The sequence below is a fragment of the Haliotis rufescens genome, unplaced genomic scaffold (assembly GCF_023055435.1).
Source record: "Haliotis rufescens isolate VD_foot unplaced genomic scaffold, xgHalRufe1.0.p SCAF_17, whole genome shotgun sequence".
In the NCBI taxonomy this organism is placed as follows: Eukaryota; Metazoa; Mollusca; class Gastropoda; order Lepetellida; family Haliotidae; genus Haliotis; species Haliotis rufescens.
This window is the reverse complement of record NW_025963857.1, coordinates 2,782,933-2,805,534: the sequence shown is the minus strand read 5'-3', so window position 1 is coordinate 2,805,534 and position 22,602 is coordinate 2,782,933. Positions and strand designations below refer to the sequence as shown.

At 40.8% G+C, this 22,602-nt stretch overlaps 1 protein-coding gene across 1 annotated transcript in view; it reads right to left on the bottom strand.

The window, feature by feature from the left end:
- Positions 1–22,602, bottom strand: part of LOC124147410 (alanine--glyoxylate aminotransferase 2, mitochondrial-like) — a 54,139-nt gene that overhangs the window by 6,280 nt on the left and 25,257 nt on the right. The window contains exons 2-11 of the mRNA XM_048397408.1: positions 14,763–14,836; positions 13,872–14,056; positions 12,639–12,762; positions 11,597–11,691; positions 10,541–10,634; positions 9,433–9,498; positions 5,335–5,466; positions 2,930–3,022; positions 1,625–1,697; positions 375–523 (exon numbers count right to left, since the gene is read on the bottom strand). Of these exons, the coding sequence (XP_048253365.1) occupies positions 375–523; positions 1,625–1,697; positions 2,930–3,022; positions 5,335–5,466; positions 9,433–9,498; positions 10,541–10,634; positions 11,597–11,691; positions 12,639–12,762; positions 13,872–14,056; positions 14,763–14,836 (1,085 nt within the window). The remainder of the gene's footprint in view (positions 1–374; positions 524–1,624; positions 1,698–2,929; positions 3,023–5,334; positions 5,467–9,432; positions 9,499–10,540; positions 10,635–11,596; positions 11,692–12,638; positions 12,763–13,871; positions 14,057–14,762; positions 14,837–22,602) is intronic.

Here is a 22,602-nt window from a genome sequence, read left to right as displayed (position 1 = left end):
TGCTTAACGGCACCAATTTCAAATTGGCGACTACGCTTCAAAACATATTTTGACAAATTCTCGATTACAAATTTGAAACCTGAACAAAAAAACATTCTGGAATGGCTAATAGATGGTCTACATTGTACGGATTCAGTCGTTAAACCCGTAACTATCGTATATCCCGTGTTAAAGTTTTCGAGGTTGCATTATCAGAAATTACATTCTGAATGTCACTTTCATGATCTGGTAAGCGACACTCTGATTGGTCGGATGAAAGGTCGTTCTGATGTGACCCGTAATGGGATGTCCTCAGATCTTTGTTTGGCGGTAGCCAGAACTAAGATCTGATTTTAATGAGATTGGACCAAGCGGGTTCCACTGCATCATCTTACATCGAGGACTTCTGAACCGACTGCACATGCAACTGGGTTGCCGCCGTACGTGTTGAAGTGAAGTGCCTTCCCCAGCGTGGCAGCGATCTCCGGAGTTGTAATCACAGCGCCCATGGGGAAGCCGTTTCCCATGCCCTTAGCTATTGTTACTGGAACAGGAGGAATGTCATCAAAACACACACAGACTTCGGGACTAAAAAGGTGACTTTTGTTTCAATTGACTGGCACCAAAACACGAGGCTAATATTCAGTTCCACAGCTTTAGAAGTTGAAATGAGTGAGTTGGCTTTAACGCCGCTTTTAACAGTATTCCAGTTATATCAAGGCATGTCAGCTTAATGTGGTGCAGGTCTCGGACGTTTACCACTTCGGTGAAACCCATGAGCATGGGTGTGGTGCTGACAAACCTGGAAACATATTCGGGGCAAACCGTGATTCGAACCCACAATCATGGGTTTCTGGCATTCTCAAGGGATGCGGCTCTGCACATGGAATCGCAGCACATTGAATCGCGGCGCCTTACACGACTGGGCCACCCGTGCCCCAAGAGGAAAGTGTGAAAAGTATGGCAAATGCATTTATTGCCACAACTATGGTTCAAATGTAGGCCTGGTGAACTAAAATACTTCAAAATCGATGGTGCATGCACTAGTCCAAAATCATTCCCATCCTCGTAACATCGCTGCCGTCAGTGTGGGCCATTACAAGACTCTTGAAGATTGCCCTCCAACTCCAACTGTAGTAACGTTTAAATTTTTGTTAACGTCTTTGGGAATGCCATCATAGCAATTTTTTAAAAAGGTTTACGACCGACCATATTTCGCAGATCAATTTACCGATTTGTTCATTTTATCAGATTGCTTTGAAATTGCAGACAAACAGAAAATCACCCAACTCCCCCTTACTATACCAATTACATGATAGTTAAAATGAAATAGAAACTGAAATTGACAAACAAAGAAAATAATTAAACTGGGCTAAGAGTATTCAGCATCACAACTGTCATCACTTGTTTGTAAACATAATGGTCAGTCGGTTGCGAGTTCAACTCCAAGCATGGTTGTAGCCTCCCATCACAGTGGGGAGCTTTGACTGGTGGCAGTGATAGTACAGAGAGCTCCGTGAAACGGCTATTGCTGTGAGGAGCTTGCCATTTGTCATCAAAAGGGACACTCGCACAGTTCACCCACCCCTACATGCTAAGCTAGGGAATATGACTTATTATGGAGGGCAACATGTGACATTATTACCCATGTCTGGGATAACACCATGCGTCTCAAAGCCCCAGTAATGGCTGCCCATTCGACCAAAGCCTGTCTGCACCTACATAAACAGATCAAATTTCGTGTGACATATTTTAAAGGAAAGGCTTTTATATTACGTGGTCATCAGAATGTCAAGTACATCAGACAGAACAGTGAGAAACACAGTACAAACAGTGAGAGCTGCCACTACTCCAACATCGATCACAGCAGGGGAATAACGTCCCATGGGCTTCCTACCTGCATGTAACTAAATCCCTGACACACTGTTACCAGTGGTTAGGTGAGTGAGTATGGTTTTACACCGCTTTTAGCAATATTCCAGCAATATCACGGCATGGGACACCAGAAATTGGCTTCACACATTGCACCCATGTCGGGAATCGAACCCGGGTCTTTGGCGTGACGAGCGAACGCTTTAACCACTAGGCTACCTGACCGCCCCACCAGTGGTTAGGATTTGTTTGGTATGTAATTATGTATTTTACTTTGCATATTTTCCAAATATATTTAGCTCCTGTGTTCCCTTTGTGTTCTGACAAAATAATACCAATTATTTATTCAAATCAATATATACCACCCAGGGATAGAAAATTATTATAAATCCCATATGTTAGTGTGAAGATCCTTTTAATAAATGGATAAACTTTGCCTCATTCAAATATTTCTTTCAATTTCTTCAGCTGATGATGTCATAAATGTGCAGTGATGCCATACACAATATGGTACAAATATTGTGAATAGGAAAACTGTATGTTTCTTGGAAATTTACAAACAAACCATCCCTAAACCTGTTATACATGAAACAAGAAATGTCAAATACTCCAAAATACTGGTCTGCATGTTCACAATGCTCTGCTGAAAGGAAATATACACCTACCTAGTGAAACATGTTACTGTGGGCCCTTCATTGATAAACAGGACAACTTGAACACAAATTAGTTGGTTGGTTTGTTGTTTAACGTCGCACTCAGCAATATTCCAGCTATATGACGGCGGTCTGTAAATAATCGAGTCTGGACCAGACAATCCAGTGATTAATATCATGAGCATCGATCCACGCAATTGGGATCGATGACATGCATCAACCAAGTCAGCGAGCCTGACCACCCGATCCCGTTAGTCGCCTTTTACGACAAGCATAGTCACCCTTTACGGCAAGCATGGGTTGCTGAAGACCTATTCTCCCCCGGAATCTTCACGGGTTTGAACACAAATTAACTATACTTTGAGTCAGTATCAACATGATCGAGCTCATTCTCTGAAAGCACCATTTGAAGTGTGAAAGCTCACCTCATCAGACACACAGAGTCCCCCTTTGGATCGAATCAGATCAAATGCTTTTTTCAAGTAGTCCTTTGGAAATTGTACGGCACCACCGACACCCTGAAATAATGTAAGTAAAGTTAATTTTAACTGCAGCTTGATTTGAACATTGAGAAGAATGATATTGAAGTCACCTTACAGTGAGTGAGTGAGTTGGGTTTAACGCCGCTTTTAACAGTATTCAAGTTATATCGCGGCGTGTCAGCTTAATGCGGGAGGAAAGCCCGAAGTGATGCAGGTCTCAGACGTTAACCACTTCGGTGAAACCCACGAGCACTGGTATGGTGCTGACAAACCTAGAAACATAATCGGGGTGAACCGGGATTCGAACCCACAATCATAGGTTTCTGGCGTGTCCAAGGGACGCAACTCTGCACAGCGAATCGCGGCGCCTTAGACGACTGGGCCACCCGTGCCCCTACCTTACAGTGAAGTTACAAGAGCTTCTGTGTCTGAAGTTGAACAAAACAGTGAGTGAAGTAAAGTTGAGTCAGTTATATCACGCAGGTCAGCTAACTGGGATGAAGGTTTGAGGTGAGGTGAAATGGGGTTTAACGTCGCATCCAAGATTATTGCACTTATAAAGCGACATGTGCGTGTGGCTGCTTGATGCATGATGCAGTTTAACATGAATACCCCAAACAGACACAGTATATTGATTCTGAGCCAACCAATGCTTGTTGTAGACCCGTAATGCCGAGCGCCAACCAGGGTAACAACAAGTACCATCTATTAACGTCTTTTGTTATAACACGGCCAGGGATCGAATCTGGATATTCCACTCTCCAGGCAGACACTCACGGAGGTGGTCCATGAATGTCTGAAGTGATGCAGAATGGGGACAACTGATGACTATGGAGCCAACAAACCAAGGATCAGGGAGGAGAAGGAGGATTTGAACCCATGATCATCAGATACTGGCACAATTAAGGGACACTAAGGGACACTACTTGGTGCCGCAACCATTCGGCCATCCATAATCCCTTCCCTTCCATCCAAAACAACCTTCCATACTGATGACACACATAGCTTTATGCCAAAATAATTTTACAGCCAATCCCAGGAAGAACGTGTTCCAAATTACCGTATTTTCTTGAGTATAGTGCGCACCCCCCTCTAGCGGATTCAATATTTTGGAGAAAGAAAAATTCGAATACCAAGAGCAGAAAAAAAATTACACCGTACCCCTTTAGCAAAGTCCGGCAAACAAACGGGTGATGAGAAACTTGGTCAGTACAAATTCGAAATTTGAGATAAAAAATCACCAGACATGTTGATTTACCGTTTAAATTGTATTTTTTGTTCTGCTAAGCATTGTTTTATATCCAGGGATTAAGATTACCTTGTGTATTTTCTCGCAAAACTAAGCCGGACACAGCAATCAGCTGTACACACATTTTCTTGGAATCTACCGGTGATTCGGTCAAGACACACCCAATGATATAACTTTACAGGATTTTAATGCAAGGATCGGCAAAAATTGTATCTGAAACTTTTTTTATATCAGGAATAATATATTCTAATATCTTGTTAATTTAGATGCAGCTTTACTAAACATATTTAAAATAATAATAACCCTAAGCGAAGCAGCTGATTGCTATTGCCGGGTATTATTTTTTACATGGAACCAGTCTGACCAGTCACCGTCAAGGCTCCCGTGCACGTGATCGCGCGATCGCGAGAATTACCATGGGGGAAAAAACATCAAAACTCATTAATTCGTGTATAATGCACACACCCTTCTACACAGCTGTGTTTTTTTTAAAAAAAGTATGCACTATACTCAAGAAAATACGGCAACCTCAAATAAGGATCCTTACAGACAAGCTCCTAACTTGCTCTCTGACCCAGCACAAGATTCTCTCATGTTAAAACAAAGTGGAATAGGTCGTCTTCAGCTGCAGCCCACTGTTTGAACTACTCTACCATCCCGGGGTCTTAATACATCCAACATGGTTTGGTTTGTTTGTTTGTTTGTTTGTTTGTGGTTTAACTCCACGCTCAGCAATATTCCAGCTGTATGATGGCGGTCTGTAAATAATCGAGTCTGAACCAGACAATCCAGAGATTGACATCACGAGCATCGATCCACGCAATTGGAATACGATGACATGGATTAACCAAGTCAGCGAGTCTGACCAGCCGATCCCGTTAGTCGCCTCTTACGACAAGCATAGTCGTATGTTACGGCAAGCATGGGTTGCAGAAGACCTATTCTACCCCAGATCTTCATGGGTCACATCCAACATGGTATGTCACAAGATACATGTTTCTTAGTCGGGGAATTTGTCAGTATATTTGTACATTCTGCTTGCTCCAGTTGGTGGAATCAAAACCAAATGATTTTTTTCCTATGTTTTGCATGACCGTACCTGCACCGACTCTGCGAAGAAAGCCCCCACTCTGTCCTTAGGCATGGAGAAGCGGACTGTGTCCTCCAGTTGTTCGAAGTACAGGTCCGAAGCCTCGCACTCACCCTCCGCACAGTCACATGACCGGATTGTCTACAAACACGACCGAGAGGTATGTTACCATTCCACGGTCACAAGTGTTTCCATTTTCTGGTTAAATAGGTTGTGGACAATTGAACCCTATTGTTGCACTGGACCGGCAGTAAATATGACATTATTATATTAAAACAGAAATCTTGACTAAATTTCGATGTACATTTATGCATAAACACTGCCTTAAAACAAAACAATGTTCTATATTGCAAGAGGCAGGGAAATGCCAAGTCACATGATAGTCTTGTAACCAAAACGTGAACATTGACATAGTGCTTTGTTGTTACCGTATTCGACGTAATAAGCGCCCCGCTCTAATAAGCGGCCACGGCGACATTTGCAAACATATTGGCCAGTGAACAATCCCAATAAGCACCCCTTCCGATTGATCAATGTACACAAGACTTATTTATGCGCGTATAGAACGCACTCATGTGTTATATGCAACCTTAATTATGGGCAATTAAATTCTGGAAAAACACTATCTTTCTGTCGTACACAAACATTTCAGGCTGTCAGCATAAACCATGAAATTTATGTTTCAACTCTGTTTTTTTCACCAAAATAATATTCTTATAATAGCCCCCCATTTCTAATTTTGAGAGCGCCCAGGGCGCTTATTACGTCGAATACGGTAGGCTAACAAAATCAAAATGGGGAAGATGCTTGTGGTAAAGACACAATACATAGTGACAAAACGTCTAACAAGAAGAATTCTACATCTGGCTAAAACTAAGTAAAAAATGAGAAAGTTGCAGAGTGACTGGAAGAACGCTCTCAATGGTAGTGACACATGTCTGAGAATGTAAGTTGGGAAAATGACATAATGGGTGATGTTTTGTGCTGTAGAATTTGTAAAACAGCAGGAAAATTAAATGGTACCAAACAAAAATGAATCTTCGTACGTGTACAAAACTTCAAAAACGGAGGTATGTTACTAAGTGGAAAACCAACCTGAAAATACTTTGGTATTTATAACTCTTATAACCATAATATTCTGATTACATAAACAATGAAAATAAACAAGAGTTTGCCACTATACGTGGCTATATCCCCCCGCCCCTGTTGCAGAATTTATGACATAATAAAATCTAAACAAACCCTAACCTTTTTTAACTGAGGTGGAACTTGTCATGGAAATTGTGAAAAAAAGAAGAGTTTGGAACCTAAGTCCATCTTACTGCCATGGAAACGTAAAAAAATACAAATTTCTAAAATTTCTAAATAGGAAAAGGCACCAGTTCAGCATGTACCTGACAAACCTGCAAAGTTTCATGAAAAAATATTGAAAGGTTTCTGAGTTATGCTCCGGAAACGAAACGTGACGGACGGACGGACGGACGGACGGACGGACGCACGCATGGAACCCATTTCTAATTATAAAAAGGAATATGATTGGTTGATACACGATGGGTTGTGCCCTATACTAAATGAATGGCTAGACAGAGGTGAATACTTAATCCTGTTCATCCTGTTGGCACTAATCTTGTTGACATATTTACTGGGTGCTTGGAAAGAGATTATGGTATCACTATAGACGAGCTTGTATGGGGGCTAATCCTTAATGAGTCTAAATTGAAGTAATTGCTGAATGTTATTCTAATATAGGTGATGACAGATTTACTTAAATAAAATAGTTAAAGGCAATCTATAAGACTATGTAGACATATCTTTTGTCTGGGAGATGGGATCTTGATACCTTAGGCTAGCATTTATCTACAAGCTTCAAATCTATTAAACTATGTAGTCATAACTCTTGTCTTATTGAATAGTATGTCTAGGAGATGCGCTCCCATTACCAGTGTTCCCGTTTACCGGTAATTACCAGTTTTTTACCGGTAAAATTAGGCTTGGACCGGTAATTCATGTGACTGACAGTCCCTGTGGACCGGCAAATAAAGTACCTTATAAATCTTTGATGTTTAACAACACATTGGTGATACTGATATAAGTACATATTTCCGAACAAAGTCAGCTTGTCTGTTACCATCAGGGTTTCCCCTTGTCTATTTCTAGGTTAATTATCCATTTGTAGCGACTGCGTCTCGAAATATTAAAAACAAAGAGAGAAAATTGTGACTGAAGTTTGTGTGAATGACGTATAGATCATTAACTAAGTTACTTAGGAGATGACATCTTTGCACTGAACATGATGTTGAAAGAATTGAAACCAAAGAATTTTCATATGTTTTTTAATTTGTTGAAAGTTGGGACTGGCACAAGCTAGGGAGGACTGGTTAATTTTAGAGTTGCCAGTCCACAAGGACTGGCACGTTCAAAAGCCAGCGGGAACTCTGCATTACCTTAGGCTAGCATCTATCTACAAGCTTCAAATCTATTAAACTATGTAGACATAACGCTTGTCTTATTGAATAGTATGTCTAGGAGATGCGCTCCCGTTACCTTAGGCTAGCATCTATCTACAAGCTTCAAATCTATTAAACTATGTAGACATAACGCTTGTCTTATTGAATAGTATGTCTAGGAGATGCGCTCCCGTTACCTTAGGCTAGCATTTATCTACAAGCTTCAAATCTATTAAACTATGTAGACATAACGCTTGTCTTATTGAATAGTATGTCTAGGAGATGCGCTCCCGTTACCTTAGGCTAGCATCTATCTACAAGCTTCAAATCTATTAAACTATGTAGACATAACGCTTGTCTTATTGAATAGTATGTCTAGGAGATGCGCTCCCGTTACCTTAGGCTAGCATCTATCTACAAGCTTCAAATCTATTAAACTATGTAGACATAACACTTGTCTTATTGAATAGTATGTCTAGGAGATGCGCTCCCGTTACCTTAGGCTAGCATCTATCTACAAGCTTCAAATCTATTAAACTATGTAGACATAACGCTTGTCTTATTGAATAGTATGTCTAGGAGATGCGCTCCCGTTACCTTAGGCTAGCATCTATCTAAAAAGCCAAACTGAAACTACTGATATTTTATATATGCATTTTACCTGATGATAAGTATTACTTGCTAAACTATAATTATATGAAATGATGTATAAATATTACACCATGATAACTCATAAAAGCACTTGATGTGGATCTTATTATGATAGGAAAACTTAGTATAAATGTTCTATCATGATAATATCATGTCACCCTGCTGTTACACACCATTATACATTAATATACAATCGCACAGATATTTATTCAGTTTTTCACTGTTACACACAGTTATACATTATTCGGCAGAGTCACAGCTGAACATAACAACTACATGATTGAAATCACTTATTTAAAACAGCCTTATGATAATACTGTATCATTCCATTAATTTAGGAGCAATTCGTGATTTGCTGACTGGTTGGTTTGTTGTTGAACGCCGCACTCAGCAATATTCCAGCTATATGACGGCAGTCTGAAGTCTGGAGTCTCTGGACCTGTAAGTCTGTAAATTGAATCTGTACCAGACAATACAGTGATTGACATCATGAGCATCATCCATGCAATTGGGATAGCATTACATGCTTCAACCAAGTCAGCGAGCCTGATCACCTGATCCCGTTAGTCGCCTCTTACAACAAGCATAATCGCCTCTTATGGCAAGCATGGGTTGCTGAAGACCTATTCTATCCAGGATCTCCATCCACTCCCGACTTGACTGGAATGGCCCAGGTCAACAGGTACAATGTCATACAGTTCAAAAAGTAGAATACAGAGTGTCAATTCTATCAACAATAATATCTTCAGACTGCTTTTTTAATCATTAACACAAAAAACTGTAGACAACAATACAACATCAGCGACATCGTTCAGCACAACAATGCAACACAAGCCCTGCTCCTTGTATTATCAGCCAATCAGGAAACAGTAGTCTGTTAATAGGTGTGGCCTAAAATGATTTGCTCTATGGAAACTTTATTACCAAAAAAAATTGCTTGGTTAGCCACAGAATCAGTTGCAATATTTTGTTAACAATAATTAGTCTTCAGGGCAGTATTCCAACCTACCTGCGATGGAGAGTCCCGACACCTGGCACCGCCCCACGGCCCTCGGAATGGATCAGGGTTCATTGCCTGTTGAACAAGGAACAGCCTTAATTGCTGTATGTTTGTCAGACTTGTGTGAAGCCAGGGATATATCTTAGATCCCTCAGTGCCCTTGGCCATGCTGGCAGGTCAGTTGGGAAAAAATACTTCGTCCTTCTGATTTTCATTCACTGTTTTCACACAGTTCTCACTATTTGCACTGTTCCACTATTCACACAATTCTCACTATTCACACAGTTCTCACTATTTGCACTGTTCCACTATTCACACAGTTCTTGCTATTTGCACTGTTCCACTATTCACAGTTCTCACTATTCACACAGTTCTCACTATTTGCACTGTTCCACTATTCACAGTTCTCACTATTCACACAGTTCTCACCATTTGCTGTTCCACTATTCACATTGTTCCACTATTCACACCATTCTCACTATTCACAATGTTCCCACAGTTCTCACCATTTGCACTGTTCCACTATTCACACTGCTCCACAATTCACTGTTCTAACTATTCACACTATTCTCATAGTTCTCACTATTTGCACTGTTCCACTAGTCACACTGTTCCACTATTCACTGTACTCACTATTCACACAGTTCCACTATAAACACTGGTCTCACTATTCACACAGTTCTCACCATTTGCACTGTTCCACTAGTCACACTGTTCCACTATTCACTGTACTCACTATTCACACAGTTCTCACTATTCACACAGTTCCACTATTCACACAGTTCCACTATTCACACAGTTTCACTATACACACTGGTCTCACTATTCACACAGTTCCACAATTCACACAGTTCTCACTATTCACACAGTTCTCACTATTCACACAGTTCTCACTATTCACACAGTTCCACTATTCACACTGGTCTCACTATTCAAACAGGTCTCACTATTCACACAGTTCTCACTATTCACACAGTTCTCACTATTCACACTGGTCTCACTATTCAAACAGGTCTCACTATTCACACAGTTCTCACTATTCACACAGTTCCACTATTCACACTGGTCTCACTATTCACCCTGCTCCACTATTCAGACTGTTTGATGGTCCCCTCACCTGGTGGATGCCGAATCCTGTAGGGGTGTTGTAGCGCCAGGTGGATATGGCCGTCAGACCCATCAGGTAGGGGCTCATCCCGTGGTAGGCGTTCCTGGAAGGAATCAACACGAACACATAAAGTTCACGAGTTGGCCAGAACAAAAATAAGTAATATTTTTAAAAAGATATGGGAGGCCCTGATGTCCTGATGTGACTGAATTTAATATTTTCGGAGGCATATAGTTTTTAAAGCTGCAGTCAGCAATATTCCAGCAATATTATGTAGGGGTGGGAGGGGGTGAGGGTGCTGTAAAAGACGGAGTCTGACCAGGCAGACCAGTGACTGATAGCACGAGAAACCGCCAATGCCACTGGGGCACAATGACCCGTGTCGAGTCCGCTCGTACGACAGCCAAGAGGCCAAAGGGAACAGTTCTAACTGACTTCTAGGACAGCTCGTACGACAGCCAAGAGGCCAAAGGGAACAGTTCTAACTCTGACCTCTAGGACAGCTTGTACGACAGCCAAGAGGCCAAAGGGAGCAGTTCTAACTCTGACCTCTAGAACAGCTCGTACGACAGCCAAGAGGCCAAAGGGGACAGTTCTAACTCTGACCTCTAGGACAGCTCGTACGACAGCCAAGAGGCCAAAGGGAACAGTTCTAACTCTGACCTCTAGGACAGCTCGTACGACAGCCAAGAGGCCAAAGGGAGCAGTTCTAACTCTGACCTCTAGGACAGCTCGTACGACAGCCAAGAGGCCAAAGGGAACAGTTCTAACTCTGACCTCTAGGACAGCTCGTACGACAGCCAAGAGGCCAAAGGGAACAGTTCTAACTCTGACCTCTAGGACAGCTCGTACGACAGCCAAGAGGCCAAAGGGAGCAGTTCTAACTCTGACCTCTAGGACAGCTACAGTGTTGGTCCTGTCAGGTTGGTATACAAATATACAACTGTGTGCAACTGTTTTCAGTTTTGCTTTGTGGATATTTCATCATTATTTTTTTCACTCTTTTAACCACAAGATTTTTCAGGTTTTACAGTCTCTTTATATCATTTGTACACTGTACGCTACCTCAGTGATATGGTGTCATACACACCAGTGTACAAACGAGCCATATGAAGGGCAAGGTCGTTCGCCTCGGAACCACTGTTGGTAAAACAAACCACCTGCAAATCAAACGACTGGCTTTACTTCTCGGCAGTGGTTTAGGCATTTATCATTGAGTTAGTTCGTGAAGTTGGCAGGTTTATTAATAGGGACAATAAGGAATAGAATATTTACATTGAACACATGGGGAATCAAAGCCCTGACTTTGATGGGATGGGTAATCACACTATCTACTTGACTGCAAAATGAATAAACTAATCTCTAGCTTCATCTGCTTCTAGATGTGAAGCATTTTACAAGGCACACTACTATTTTAAAGGGTAATCCATAAACTGATCAAATCTAACAGAAACAACAATCCATAAACTGATCAAATCTAACAGAAACAACAATCCATAAACTAAATCAAATCTAACAGAAACAACAATCCATTTAATGAATGAGTGAATGAATAAACTACATTTATTGGGTAGCCTTGCTCAAATGTGTCAAAAACAATAAAAACATCATGTAACAATCAAAATGCACTTATAAAACAATACAAACAATCCAATTTGCATAATCTTGTTTCACTTACTCACACTTCCTTACGTTCAAGTTGTTTTTGACGACAATTTCATTTCTCTGCTACAAGAGATCTGAATTGAAATAATCCATGGGCAACTAATATATACGACTCAAGGGAAGTTAAAGAATACCTTTAAATAGCCATGACAGATTAACCATAGTTGAAAAAAAAATCCTGTCTTCTTTAACTTCTTTTGAGTAGCATAGTTCATCTGGTCTGGCCTAGAATACAGCAGAATGAAACATCAAGATTTGTTTGTATGTTGAGCATTGATCCACGCAATTGGGATACGATGACATGCAACAACCAATTCATCGATCCCGTTAGTCATCTCTTACGACAAGCATGGTTGCCTTTTACGGCAATAATTCTACCCCGGATCTTAATGGGTCGAAACATCAAGTATATTTAGAACACTGCCCAGCATCGCTGCCTAACCTTCAGGTTGCCTGGCATCTTGGCTACGAGCTTCTCTGCGTACTCGTGTATCTTGGGGTGGAGGTAGATGTTGGTGGTGTGCCACAGCTTGCCCAGCTGCTCCGTCGCTGCCTTCACTGTCCGCCTAGAGTGAGTGAGTGAGTGAGTGAATGAGAGAGTGAGTGAGTGAGTGAGTGAATGAGAGAGTGAGTGAGTGAGTGAGTGAGTGAGTGAGTGAGTGAGTGGGTGGGTGGGTGGGTGAGTGGGTGGGTTTTGAGTGTGTGAGTGAGTGAGTGGGTGGGTTTTGAGTGAGTGAGTGAGTGAGTGAGTGGGTGATTGAGTGAGTGAGTGAGTGAGTGAGTATTTTACACCAGTCAGAAATATTAAGGCTTAATCAATAAAATCTGTGAACAAACTCTTGCCCAGCTGCTCCGTCGCTGCCTCCACTGTCCGCCTAGAGTGAGTGAGTGAGTGAATGTTGTTTTACACCAAACACAAATACTCTATAAAATCTGTGAATAAACTAGGTGATTGCATGTACTTAAGAAAACAGAAGCAGCCCTGTCAGTGACAGCTCCTCAAAGTTAAAGCCTTTATGTAGCACCTGGTACTTCCAGTCCAAAAACATTACTTCCAGGGCTTGGCCTTAATCAAGAAAACTTCAAAAGATCTAACATTGCCCAAGTGTCAGGATTGTACAAGTAAAAAGTAAAAAGTGATAAATGATAAAAGCATGTTTCAGAATAACCTCAAAGATGACCCTGACCTCTGATAGATAACACCACACACAGCAATATTCCAGCTTCACGATGGCTGTCTGTAAATAATCGAGTCTGGGTTAGACAATCCAGTGATTGATATCATGAACTGGGATATGATGACATGCATCAACCAAGTCGGCGAGCCTGACCACCCGATCTTTCTTATGACAAGCATAGTCGCCTTTTATGGCAACTGATTGATAAAGCACAAACATTAGATGTGATAGGACTTGTAAGATATATGCACATATTTTCATGCCTGTAGATAGGTAACCATGTTTCACAGAAAGCTGAATCCTGACCTTGACCTATGACTTATTTAGACCTAAACCTTTTCAAAGCAAGTCTCCATCCAAGAAAAGGTACATACCAAGTTTAATGAGAAAGTGTAACTGCAAACTTTGAGTGAGATTTTTTCTATTTTTTCATTTTTTTTCATGACCTTGACCTTTGACCTTCTCACAGCATATTTAAAACAGAATTGTACACTCACGGGTGACAATGTCCCACACTGACAGTGACGATGCCGGCAAACAAGTCAAGGTAGGGCCTGTTGTCCGTGTCGTACAGGTACTGCATGTTGCCATGATGGATCATCACTGGTTTCCTGTAGTACGTCACCAGCCCCGGGCTCAGATTCTTCTTCCGGACATCCTTCGTCTTCTCCTCACTGAATCCCTGATATCAGCAGGATTTACAGTTGAAAATATTGATCATGACATCAGGACAGAATGGAATCCCGAGGGAAGAAATACAAAGAGAACTTCAAACGACAATATATATTCTAAAAGAGTGAATGAGAAAGTGAGGGTTTTTTAAATCACTCAAAACATGTCTAATAGCATTGCAGCAGTGAGTGAGTGACTTTGGTTTCTGCTGCTTTTAGCAATATTTCAGCAATATCACGGCTGGGGACACCAGAAATAGGCTTCATGCATTGTACTTATAATGGGCATCGAACCCAGGTCTTCGGTGTGATGAGCGAATGCTTTAACCACAAGGCTACCCGACTGCCTGCTTTGCAGGTGACACCAAGAGTGGATTCAAATGTGCGTGAAATCAAACCTAGGTCGTCAACTAGACAGATAAATAAGCAAGTTTACCTCTCGGCAGCTATAGTGCCCCTCAGGTTTTGAAACAAATTAGCCAAAGAAAGAGACCTACATAATGTTCATAGTAACCATGGTAACCAAAGGTAACACACTCTAAAAACAAAACAAAATACTAGGAAATCATATAACTGGAATTCCATTCACACTGTTATTTGCCGGATCAGTATGATCTGAGTTGCTCCAAAACAACAGATGTTACAGACGAATGTTACAATTCAAAGAGCACATATTAATATATATTTTGTATTATTGTGATTGAGGAGTTACCTCACCTGGTACGAGGGAGGCTTGTAGCTGTGAGCTGGGAATTCTGGGAGAGGTGCTGTACTATATACCGCACAACTACCTGCAACACAATGTGCAAACACATAGAAAAACATAGCTTCAAGACTGTAGCTCACCTGCTCTGTCTGGAGTGAGTGAGTGAGTATGGTTTTACACAGCTTTTAGCAATATTCCAGCAATATCAAGGCGGGGGACACCAGAAATGGGCTTCACACATTGTACCCATGTCGGAATCGAACCCGGGTCTTCGGCGTGACGTGCAAACGCTTCAACCACTAGGCTACCCGACCGCCCCGCTCTGTCTGGAATATTTGCAACATCAGAACCTAACAAAAGGCAACAAAACACAGATACATTAAAGACAGCAGTGTTAACAACAAAGCATAATTGAATTGTTTGATACGCATTACTTTGAAGTTGACGGATGACAAAGTAGACACAATTTATGGATAACTTCTTTCATACTGTAAAGGCAACGTTTTGGTATAGATCCTTATTCCGTTGTCAGGCAAGACCGAGCAAGTTGTTATCCACAAATTGTGTACTGACCACAAGCAACATTGAAACCATAAGAAATCTTTCTATGTACATATATCATGCTTTTATACAAAGAAAATCAAGTTTGGAAATTATATGATTGTACCAATTGCTCCTGTAATCATGATTGTACTATAGGCCTGTGGCCTCCTCAGTACGTTGAATAAAGAAATTGAAATTGTGTCTACTTTGTCAAAGCATGAATGTTTAACAGTCGAGCCTGTTTGTGTCTATCTTGGATTTAGTGAATCCCCAGTTGGGTCCAACTCACAGACTAGGCCTGGCTATGTCGAATTCCCAGTTGCCTCAACCCCAAGAGTTAAATATATGTATTAACTTACCCTCATAAGTTGAACTCAAAATTTTGAAAAACACAATATATGTAGTTATTACTGTCAATGTCATGAGAATCCAGTGTTATGAATAAAATGCATAATTCATAAAGATGAATATCACAAATGCTTCTGTTGAATGTTCTTATACACCTTTTGCTTTCTGGTGTCTGTTGGCAAGGTCAGACCGCAATAAGGTCAAGACAGATGTGTAGAACCCTGGATGTGTCAAATTATTTCTCTAGTCCCCATCAATTTGAGATAACTGAGTTTAATGGCATTTTATTGCCAAAATATATGCCAAAAGCATATGTGATTCCACATACCACACACTAACTGTTTTTATCCGGCATAGTTTACAAGAAAATACACACGGTAATCTTAATCTCTGCATGTAAAACAAAGTGAGTGAGTATGGTTTTACGCCGCTTTTAGCAATATTCCAGCAATATCACGGCGGGGGGACACCAGAAATGGGCTTCACACATTGTACCCATGTCGGGAATCGAACCCGGGTCTTCAGCGTGACGAGCGAATGTAAACCAAAGCCTTGGAGAGCAGGAAATACAATTTACATGGTAAATCCTTATGTCTGGTGATGTTTACAATCAAATTTCATATTTTTATTGACCAAGTTTGTTATACCTGTTTGTTCACCTTAAATCGCTGAAGGAATAGATGTGTTTTTTGGAAAGCGCATAACACTAGATAATTTTTTTTTTACACTATGCATCATAAAAAACTACAATTGTAATTTTTGTTTTAAACTCTGAAACATGCAGCGTAGATCATGTTAGGTAGGCAGAGCGTGTACTGTTGTGTTGGTCATCTACCCTCTATGACTTGTCCTCAGTTAAACCGCTGATTGTCTGTAACGCTCATCAATTATTTGGACCCGAAAGGTAGCGTTGTAGCGAGGGATTACTGTATCAAACTTCATAATGATACAACAAAAATTACCCTGTAATGGTCAAAAATGACATTTGGGCCAGCATGGAGGCCATGTGTAAAATCAAATTAGAATTCTCTGAGCATGTTTAAGGACGCTATTGCTCGGATCAATATACAATATACCGGTACATATGGGTGCAAAGATTCTTACCCATATTTCCAAAGGCCCTATAGAGATTCTCAAAACTGATCAGTGGTCAGTTGAAGCAATGATATCTTACAACCACATGATATGACATTCTCCATTGTTCATGACGAGACCACAAATTGATAACATCACATCATCTGCACTACATGCAGGGATTGACATAGCCCACGATTACGCGATATTCTCGCATTGTTGTCGTAGATATCGCATCAACATTCAATTAGCGCGATTGAAAATCGCGTAGAGCTTTCAATAATTTTTCATTAACACTCATTTTCCCCAACAAAAACCTAAATTGCGTATTGCTTGAATAAATTTATCTACGGTACATAAAAATGTCAATAAAAAACTTACAAGCTTACAATCTTATTCCGTGATCTACAAATCCAAGTCATTAATCATATTTTTTAAAGACTTAAATCCTAGCAGAAATCAAAGACGTTGATCTACATGTATGTGCGTTCGTGCAGAAATCAAGAGAAAAACTAAATGAATATACATACAACATACATTTCTCCATAATAATCTACAAATTGCAGATCAGAAACAATCGTAATTTAGATGAGATTCCCATAGCCAGTGACGGCACCAGTGGAAGAGTTTTCATGAACATACCCTCGTGCAAGAATGGCCACCGTGCGTGAATTACAAATTTTGAACTATTTCTAGTGTCCCAACAGCAAGTTGGAATTCGATTTTTTAGAATATATACTATGATACGTTTGCTTCCAAATTTGTCCATAAAAATTGATAACTGTGACTTAATCATTCAAATAGAACTCTTAAACATCGTGAATGTCAACAGTCTTTTCAACTTCCAGTTACTCGCAAACATTTTCTGGCTGCATGCCGCCTTCTGTGTGAAATAAATGACTTAATTGTTGCTAATTAAACAAGAGGGTGAACCTGGAGCAATAGTTGTTGTATAATGAACTGTCACTTCTAATTAATTGAAAAGTGCACATTGATAAGATTTCATTTGATACGATCAGAGGCCTCTGATATAGTACACACCTCAGACGGAAATAAGAAGGCGAAATTGATGAAAGCACTGCAATGTAAATTAAAGCTGCAAGCAGCAATGGCGGGCTCCAAGTAACACTGTGCCCAAACGTCCATGTTCGAATCCTCAAAGGGTTTCCTTGAACCAAATCCGTCAAATGTAGGCACCACTTGCAGGGTATCGTCGCTAGGAAATTGGCGTGTGCCAGCGGGTCCAGGTCTGTTCTTAAACCATTTCCGACTTCAATCATGTTCGAATCCATAAAAGGTTTGCTTGTGCCAACTCTGTCAAAAGATAGTCACCGTAAATCGCCGCTACGAAATTGGCGTGTTCCAGGGGTGTCCCAAATATAAATCAAATATTACCACCAAGCGGTGTTACTTTTAGCATACAACCAATAACAAAAAATGAGATCCATATGGCACACTAACTTCATGTAAACTTGCAATAGTTTCTGTGGAGAACCTTACAAGATATGATCTTTAAAGCAAAATTTCGTTGAACAAAATTATCAAAATCAAAATCCAATATGGCCCTAACTAAAAAAGAATTCCGAAATCGGCTATTAAAGTTTGATGTGTTACATGTATGTATGGAGACAATTCTCAGAAAGTTTGAAAGCATTTCATGCAGTGGATTCAAAGTTGTTTGCATTTGAAGACAGGTACCCCCAAAACACTATGAAAACCTTCAATCCAATATGGCTGCCAAACCATGTGACCAATGACCAAAGTCAAAGAACAAAAAAAGTCAAGCAGCTCAAGCAGCAGATACATGCAAGGTTTCAAAGTAATCGGATAAGCGGTTGCGGAGCAATAGGGCGAAATACATCTTCAAAATATTCTGTTCTTTTAGTTATCTGCCCTTGGCTTTTAGGTCTACGTCCTTGGGTTTTTGGCGGGCACTAGTACCCGACGGTCCACATACACACACAAAATGTGAACAAAATCGAGCTTGGTTACTCTTTAACAGGCCGTAACTTCTTTGTCAGTTGGGCTCCAGTCAAACGGATTAGCGTTCTGCGTTCGTCGGGGCCCCAGGTTCCTGTCGCATTGCTGAGATAAAGTGCTAAACTTGTTTCCCACCTCGTTCATATATTCGAATCCTGAAAGGGTTTACCTGTACCAATGCCGTCAAATGTAAGGAACCTCTTGTGAGACATCACCACCACTAAATTGACATGTGCCTGGGTGTTTTAACCAATTTCCAACTTCGACCATGTTCGAATCCTCAAATGGTTTGCTTGTACCAACGCCATCAAATGTAAGGAAGCGCTTGTGAGACATCATCACATGTGTCCCAGTGTGTTCTCAATCCATGTTTGACTTCGACCATGTTCGAATCCGCATATGGTTTGCTTGTACCAACGTCGTCAAATGTAATAAACCGCTTGTGAGACATCACCACATGTGTCCCAGTGTGTTCTTAACCCATGTCCGACTACGACCATGTTCGAATCTCCAAATGGTTTGGTTGTACCAACGCCATCAAATGTAATAAACCGCTTGTGAGACATCACCACATGTGTCCCAGTGTGTTCTTAACCCATGTTTGACTTCGACCATGTTCGAATCCGCATATGGTTTGCTTGTACCAACTCCGTCAAAAGATAGTCACCGTTTTCAGGACATTGCCGCTACCAAATTGGCGTGTGCCACAGTTTCCCAGAGTGTACTAAACCAATTTCCAACCTCCATATTCTAATCCGCAAATGGTTTGCTTTTAACAAGGCCGTCAAAAATAAGGTACCATAGCAATTGGCAATTGAAAAATGAAGAACCAAGTCAGCGAGTCTGACCACCCGATCCGATTAGTCGCCTCCTGTGACAAGCATAGTTGCCTCTTGAGACAAGCATCGGTTGAAAAAGGCCAATTCTAATCCTGGTCGTCAAGGGTAGTACACATAATACTGAACAAGACTGTGGAGAACGCTTGCAAAGCCAGTGAATGGGGGTGTTTGGTAGATTTATGAGGCGCTTCCTTCAGTATTTGTACTCAAGTCTGATTTTTAACTTAAATCAAATAATACTACACCAAGCAGTGGTGCTTTCAGTATGCAACCCAGAACAAAATGAGCTACATATAGTCTCAAAGCTTCATGCAAACTTTCAATAGTTTCTGTTAAGAACCTTACAAGTTATGATCTTAAAAGTAACATTTCGGTGAAAAAAATGATCAAAATCAAAATCCAATATGACCGCAACTAAAAAAGATATCCCAAAACGGCTATGCTTATTTGTTGTGTTCTGTATGGAGACAATTCTCAGAAAGTTTGAAAGCATTTCATGCAGTGGATTCAGAGGAGATAGTATTTGAAGACAGGTACCCCCAAAACCCTGTGAAAACCTTGAATCCAATATGGCTGCCAAACCACGTGACCAATGACCAAAGTCAAAGAACAAAAATTATCAAGAAACTGCAGCAGTAGATACATGCAAGGTTTGAAAGTAAACGGGCAAACGGTTGTGGAGCAACAGGGCAAAATATATCGTCAAACAATACTTGTTTTTCAGTTATCTGCCCTTGGCCTTTGGGCCTACGGCCTTGGCTTTCTGGCGGGCACTAGTACCCAACGGCCTACAAACACACAAAAAATTTGAACAAAATCGAGCTAGTGGTTATTTTGCTAGGGCAGGTACAAAAATCGGCGGAATAATAAATAATAATAATAAATAATAATAATAATAATAATAATTAAAGCTGCAAGCAGCAATGGCGGGCTCCAAGTAACACTGTGCACAGTGCACATCCATGTTCGAATCCTCAAAGGGTTTCCTTGAACCAAATCCGTCAAATGTAGGCATCACTTGCAGGGTATCGCCGCTACAAAATTGGCGTGTGCCAGGGTGTACAGGTCTGTTCTAAAACCATTTACGACCTCGAACATGTTCGAATCCATAAAGGGTGTGCTTGTACCAATTCTGTCAAAAGATAGTCAACGGAAATCGTCGCTACGAAATTTGCGTGTTCCAGGGGTGTCCCAAATATTAATCAAATATTACCACCAAGCGGTGTTACTTTTAGCATACAACCATGAACAAAAAACGAGATGCATATGACACACTAACTTCATGTAAACTTGCAATAGTTTCTGTCAACAACCTTACACGATATGATCTTTCAAGTAAAATTTCGTTGAAAAAAATGATCAAAATCAAAATCCAATAGGTCCGTCGATTTAAAAGATATCCAAAATCGGCTAACAGAGTTTGATGTGCTATGTATGGAGACCATTCTCAGAAAGTGTGAAAACATTTCATGCAATGGATTCAGAAGAGTATGCATTTAAAGACAGGTACCCAAAAGACAATGTGAAAACCTTGAATCCAATATGGCTGCCAAACCACGTTACCAATGACCAAAGTCAGAGAACATCAAATGTCAAGCACCCAAAGCAGCAGACACATCTAAAGTTTGAAAGTAATTGGACAAGCGGTTGCGAAGCAATAGGGCAAAATATAGCTTTTAAAATTGCTTATTTTTCAGTTATCTGCCCTTGGTCTTTGGGCCTATGGCCTTGGAATTTGTGTGGTATCTGGTACGTAAGTATCTGGATACACATACAAAATTTGAATGGAATCGAGGCAGTGGTTATTATGCTAGCTCTGGTACAAAAATCGGCGGAATAATAATAATATTAAATCGAACGATAGCACTGGGACTCTTCAGCTTTTCGGCTTGGTGACTCTGAACCAGACTGTAACTTCTTTGTCAGTTGGGCTCCAGTCAAATGGATGAGCGTTCTGAGTTCGTCAGGGCCCCGGGTTTATGTCGTATTGCTGAGATAAAGTGCTTAACCTGTTTCCGACCTCGTCCATGTTCGAATCCTCAAATGGTTTGCCTGTACCAACGCCGTCAAATGTAATGAACCGCTTGTCAGACATCACCACGTGTGTCCCAGTGTGTTCTTAACCCATGTTTGACTTTGACCATGTTCGAATCCTCAAATGGTTTGCCTGTACCAACGCCGTCAAATGTAATGAACCGCTTGTCAGACATCACCACATGTGTCCCAGTGTGTTCTTAACCCATGTTTGACTTCGACCATGTTTGAATCCTCAAATGGTTTGCCTGTACCAATGCTATTAAATGTAATGAACCGCTTGTCAGACATCACCACATGTGTCCCAGTGTGTTCTTAACCCATGTTTGACTTCGACCATGTTCGAATCCTCAAATGGTTTGCCTGTACCAACGCCGTTAAATGTAATGAACCGCTTGTCAGACATCCCCACATATGTCCCAGTGTGTTTTTAACCCATTTCCGACCTCGAATCCTCATATTCGAATCCTCAAATGGTTTGCCTGTACCAACTCCGTCAAAAGATAGTCACCGTTTGCAGGACTTCAACACTAAGAAATTGGTGTGTGTCATAGTTAACCAGAGTGTTCTAAACCCATTTACCACCCAGACAATGTTCGAATCCCGATAGTCGCCTCTTGAGACAAGCATGGGTTGCTGAAGACCAATTCTAACCCTCATCTTCAAGGGTAGTATACATACTGCAAAAGACACTTGACGGTCAAAGGGAAATAATCCTGAGTTTTCTGAGCGATGTTTTCGGTATTTTGTCAATATTACCACCAAGCGGTGTTACTTTTAGCATGCAACCAAGAACAAAAGATGAGATACATGTGCCCGACTAACTTCATGTAAACTTTCAATAGTTTCTGTGGAGAACCTTACAAGATGTGATCTTTATATAAAGGAAAAATTCGGTGAAAGAAATCATCAAAATCAAAATCGAACAGAGCCGTCACTAAGACAGATATCCAAAAACGGCTAACAGAGTTTGGTGTGTTATGTGTGGAGACAATTCTCAGAAAGTTTGAAAGCATTTCATGCAGTGGATTCA